The sequence below is a fragment of the Carlito syrichta genome, unplaced genomic scaffold (genome assembly GCF_000164805.1).
Source record: "Carlito syrichta isolate Samal-C Ts95f unplaced genomic scaffold, Tarsius_syrichta-2.0.1 Scaffold117927, whole genome shotgun sequence".
NCBI classification, from domain to species: Eukaryota; Metazoa; Chordata; class Mammalia; order Primates; family Tarsiidae; genus Carlito; species Carlito syrichta.
The window spans coordinates 156,380-162,021 of NW_007062023.1; the positions used below are offsets into that span (position 1 = coordinate 156,380).

At 55.1% G+C, this 5,642-nt stretch overlaps 1 protein-coding gene across 1 annotated transcript in view; it reads left to right on the forward strand.

The window, feature by feature from the left end:
- RHO (rhodopsin) overlaps positions 1 to 4,835 on the forward strand; it is a 6,246-nt gene extending 1,411 nt beyond the window's left edge. Inside the window, exons 2-5 of the mRNA XM_008047820.2 lie at positions 1,542 to 1,710; positions 2,894 to 3,059; positions 3,178 to 3,417; positions 4,576 to 4,835. Coding sequence (XP_008046011.1) covers positions 1,542 to 1,710; positions 2,894 to 3,059; positions 3,178 to 3,417; positions 4,576 to 4,686 — 686 coding nt within the window. The 3' untranslated portion in view covers positions 4,687 to 4,835. The remainder of the gene's footprint in view (positions 1 to 1,541; positions 1,711 to 2,893; positions 3,060 to 3,177; positions 3,418 to 4,575) is intronic.
- Positions 4,836 to 5,642: the final 807 nt, after the last annotated feature.

Genomic DNA, 5,642 nt, shown 5'->3' on the forward strand with positions numbered 1-5,642 from the left:
CGGCTAATTTTTTGATTTATTGTAGAGATGAGGTCTCGCCAAGTCGCCCAGGCGGGTCTCCAACCCGCGGGCTCAAGTAATCCACTCACCTCAGCCTTCTAAAGGCACGGGATTACAGGCTGAGCCACCGAGCCCGGCTTCTTTCTTTTTTTTGAGGTAGAGTCTCACTCTGTTGTCCAAGCTGGAGTACAGTGGCACAATCATGGCTCACTGCACCCTCGATCTCCTGGGCTCAGGCTATCCTCCAACTTCAGCCTCCTGAGTAGCTGGGACTACAGGCATGCACTGCCACACCCAGCTAATTTTGTTATTTTTTGTAGCGGCGAGGTCTCACTATGTTGTCCTGGCTGGTCTTGGACTCCTGGGCCCAAGCAAATCTCCTGCCTCAGCCTCCCAAAGTGCTGAGTCACCATACCCAGTCTTGAATGCTTCTTGTATTGAGAACCGTATCCCTTTCTGAAGCTGCCCCTTAAGCAGGGAGGCATCAGACCTGTGTGGTGATCCATGGCTGTGGACAGTGCTTCTGAATCTTTTCTTTCACTTGACTGGAAAACTGCTGGGGGTGCTGCAGTTCCCATTTAGCAGATGAGAAGTCGGAGGCAGGGAAAAGCAAAGGGGCTCATTCAGGGCTGTGGCAGGGCAGGGGTAAGAGCCCAGGCCTCCTGACTCTGACCCAGGAATGTCTCCCCAGGGCACAGGAGACTCTAGAGGGAGTTTAATGCAAAGCCAGGGGGACGGGAACCCTTCGTGCCAGCCACTAGGGCTGCTCTGTGGCCTTGTCGTCTCTCTCCACATGTGTCCGGGTTGCTGACTCAGCCCCATCCTCAGGGACTCTCTGGCCACTGTTGGGTGTTCAGTGAGCGCAGATCATCCAGTTTCTGGCCCGCAGGTACCACATGCCTTCATGGTCACTTCTCTGCAGGGCCAGCCCCAAGTTTACAGCTATCGTGCAGGAATAATGATCAGTAATGTCCCCTTTCACCCTCAGAAGTGTCCCAGTTTGGTGAGTTAGACAGCCACCTTCCCTACTGCACGTCTTGGGGTGATGTGATGTGCAGGGCAGATACTTGGGTTTCACCCTTTCCTCCTTCTCTTGCCCTTCTTTAGGCTCCTAGGAGAGGGCCCCACACCCAGGTTATCTCCCTAGAGGGGCAGGGAGAAGGACTTCCGATCTGGCTTTCCACCGCCTCTGCACTGCTTTCAGCTGCCCCGTGAGGGATGCTTCTTCTGCAAAGACTCCCTGCGGGACGCCCGTCCAATCATGACCTCCTAACCCGATCCTGGCGTCCCTCACGAACCCAGAGCTCTGGGCAAACCCATTGTTTGGCTCCCTTGCTCACTCCTCTGCTCATTCCCCTGGGCGCCCCTCCTTCCCTCTTCTTCTCAACATCCAAGCCCTCTCTACCCATAAGTCCTCCTCAAGTCCTGCTCCCAGAAGCCTTCTCCGCCACCCTCTTCCCACCTAGAAGGCTCGGCTCTCCTTGGACGAGCAGTGGGGTCCAGGTGGGTGGTGTCCTGACTGCCCGCTAACTGCCTTGCAGGTGAAATTGCCCTGTGGTCCTTGGTGGTACTGGCCATCGAGCGGTATGTGGTGGTGTGTAAGCCCATGAGCAACTTCCGTTTCGGGGAGAACCATGCCATCATGGGCGTCGCCTTCACCTGGGTCATGGCGCTGGCCTGTGCTGCACCCCCCCTCGTCGGCTGGTCCAGGTAAGACATTGAGCAGAAGGGAAGGAGTTCCTGGGGCTCTCCATAGGGTCCCCCAGTCAGGACTCAAACTTGGAGCTGTCAGCTTCCAGGCACTGACCTCCTATGTCCTCTGGCCCAAGCGCCCGCCCAGGCCATGTTCTCAGGGTAGAGTTCAGGGCAGAAGGAGAGAGAAACGGACCCTAATGTTGCTCTGTGGGCCGGTCCCACCTCCTGAGCCCCACGTCAAGGAGAATCCAAGATGCCTCAACCCTTCACCTTGGCCGTGCCCCTAATCCTCAACTAAGCCAGGGGCAATTCCAATCCTCTTTGGTCCAGTGCCCTGTGGGCAGCTTCCACTGACCTTGGGCCTCAGCCCCTGGGGAGGCCAAGCCTTCCGAGCACAGGCGGTGATACTGGGGCTCCTGGGAGCTGGATCCCATCCAGTCTCCAGGATCTGTGTGCTCAACGGTTTGGACAGCCAGACTGGCGACTCTGCTTCCCATAGGCCTCATGTCCCTCTGCTTCCAGAAAGTTCTCACTCTCACCTCCCTTTCCTCCTCAGTCCTCCTGGTGTCCATTTCTTGCCTCTTGATGGATCTGAGCCCAACCCCAGGCCTTTTTCTCCAATCTGGCCTAGGGACATCCTCCTTACATAAATAAGCACAGCCAATGTGGTTATTCTGGGGTTGGGTTTTCTGAGGTTGGTCCACTGTCACTATCCTCAGAAATTATTGATGCATCCTAACTACATGCCCTGGGTCTCTTGTTTCCAGAAGCTGCAAAAAGAGCCCTTAGATTCCCTGCATGTCCATCACTGGTCTAGAAAATACCCTTACCCTTCTGTTAGGAAGGACCTGGTTTGTACAAACTACCTCCAGTACAGAGCCCAGGGGCTTTTCCTTCCTCCTCGGCAGGCAGGGGCTACTGGGGGCTGGGCACGGCGGGGAGAGACTGAGTGGTCTCATCCAGTGGCACAGCCACCCAACAAACAATAAAGCAACACTCTCCTAGCACAAGGTGCATCTGAATCTGATTCCAGTCACCCACGCAGCCAGGTAGTTTGTCATTCCCTTTTACAGATGGGAAATGTGAGGCCCAGAGGGGCCAGCCACACCGCAGAAGTGTTGGCTGCTGCGTTGCCAAGCCCCTCCCAGGCGGGGTCTCCCCGACCCACCCACTCACACCCCACCCAATCCGTCCTCAGGTACATTCCCGAGGGCATGCAGTGCTCATGTGGGATCGACTACTATACCCTCAAGCCAGAGGTCAACAACGAGTCCTTTGTCATCTACATGTTTGTGGTCCACTTCACAATCCCCTTGACTGTCATCTTTTTCTGCTACGGACAGCTCGTCTTCACCGTCAAGGAGGTATGGGCATGGGGGCGGCCTTGTGGCTAAGAGGGCCCAGCCCCCAGTGTGCATCCGCTGCTCCTGCTCTGGGCCCGGGCCCAGCCACAGTCTGTAAACCAGTCTTGTGTCCCTGCAGGCCGCTGCCCAGCAGCAGGAGTCAGCCACCACACAGAAGGCAGAGAAAGAGGTCACCCGCATGGTCATCATCATGGTCATCGCGTTCCTGATCTGTTGGCTGCCCTACGCTGGCGTGGCATTCTACATCTTCACCCACCAGGGCTCCAACTTTGGTCCCATCTTCATGACCCTCCCGGCATTCTTTGCCAAGAGCGCCTCCATCTACAACCCTGTCATCTATATCATGATGAACAAGCAGGTGCCTGCTGGGGGCGGGAGGACCCCAGTGCCCCAGGCCACCGGCACTGCCTGCCTAGGACGAGCTGCAGCCCAGGGACAGGGGAGTGGGTGTCCGGCAGGGCCACTGTCAGTGGGGCTCATGGGCCAGCAGCCTCATCGGGGAGCTTGTGAGAAATGTAGATTATTGGGACCACCAGGACCTGCTGAATCAGAATCTCAAGGAGGGCCCAGCAACCTGCATTTCCAACAAGCCCTCCAGGTGGCTAGGATGCTTGCTCAAGTGTGAGAAATCTGGACCAGATGCTTCTGGAAGCCCGCTGTCAAAATCAAATGGTCCCAAGCCTGGAAATGCGATGGTGCCAGTCTCTGCAAAGTAGAACAGGGAGCTAAAAATAAGGCTTATACTGAGAGAGAAAGGGATGGATGAAGCAGCCCTGTGACAGAGACCAGTGGCTTCTCTATGGAATCCATGAGTGGGCTGAAAGAGTTTCTGAAGTCAGCTCTGCTGTTTTTTCTTTTCTGTCTTTTTTTTTGAGTTGGAGTCTCACTCTGTCGCCCAGACTGGAGTGTAGTGGCTGCTCCTGGCGACTGCAGCCTCGACCTGCTGGGCTCCGGCGATCCTTCCGCCTCAGCCTTCCAAGTAGCTGGAACTACAGGCGCGCACTACCATGCCCGGCTAATTTTTTGATTTATTGTAGAGATGAGGGCTCGCAAAGTTGCCCAGGCGGGTCTCAAACCTGCGGGCTCAGGCAATCCACTCACCTCAGCCTCCCAAAGCACGGGATTACAGGCTGAGCGACCAAGCCCGGCTTCTGCTGTTTTCTATTGTGAAACCTGGGGCAAGTCAGTTCACCGTCTGGGCTTTGGTTCCCTCATCCATAGAAAAGACAAAATACCAAGCTCTCGGATTAAATGAGATAATTTACAGACACCCTTGGCATACGGAGAACACCAAGGAATGTCACAGGGGTCAAAGCTCCTTCATGCTTGGTCGCTGGCATCCCTGGGGGTGGGAGAACGTAGGTTTAGTGAGTTCCCTCGGGAGAGCCAGATTTCAGAGGCAGGTGGAGGCTGGGAGGGGCCGAGCAGGGAATGTTCAGAAGCAGATCTTACCAGCAGTTGCTACACACTCTGGGTGGACTCTGACTCCGACTCACACCTCTTCCCTTCCTTACAGTTCCGGACCTGCATGGTCACCACCATCTGCTGCGGCAAGAACCCACTGGGTGACGAAGAGGCCTCCACCACTGTCTCCAAGACCGAGACCAGCCAGGTGGCCCCGGCCTAAGCCCTGCCAAGGACTCTGTGGCCGGCTGTAGGAGTCTCCCATCCCCCACACCCTCCCCCAGCCACAGCCACCCTACCAGGAGCCGCGCCTGTGCGGGACAAAGTCGCACAGGCTCCCTGAGGTTTTTTGGTTTTTTGTTTTTAAAGAAAGAATTAATGAGAGAAAAATGAGGCTCCCCACTCAGCGGGGAAGGCCTGAAAAGGGACATCCATCAAGACCTCCCTCTGAAATCCCAAGTTCCCTGAGGCTGGCAGGATCTGTACCCTCCTTCCCCCAATACATCTCTCAGGAACACGAGAACTCTCGCTCTCTGGAAACGTGTCCCAGCTTAGGGATAAGTGTCTAGCACAGAATGGGGCACACAGTAGGTGCTTAATAAATGCTAGATGGATGAAGGAAGGAATGGAGGAGTGAATGCAGGAATTCATGGGCAGGGAGAACATATCTGTCCTCTCAGATCCCCTTAGCATCAGCGACTCACTTGTCGATGACCCCCTCCTTGGGTCTCACTTTCCTCCCCCATAAAATGGAAATTCCAAATCCCTGGCCCTGCCGACACAGGCTGCTCAAAGACCAAATGGATTGTGTGTGTGTGTGTGTGTGTGTGTGTGTATATGTGTGTGTGTGTGTTTAAGCACTTTGTAAATAGTAAGGAGCTGTACAGATTGTAGTTAACATTATGAATAATCTCAATAATATAATTAGTGAATCATTGTGATCACCGCCTCTTGACAGTGACCATTCCGAAATTGGGCAAGGCCACCCCAAGCATTCAACGGGGTTTCACCCAGCCTCACCAGGTTTTAAAAATTAGCCAGGCATCACATCCAGACCAGGGCTGGGGGTTGGGCTTCAGGGAGGAACAGTCACAGGAATGCAGAATGCAGTCATTAGACCTGGAAAACCAACTTCGGGGTCTTGGGCCAAGTTCCCAGTGAGGGCGAGACTGGGCCTGG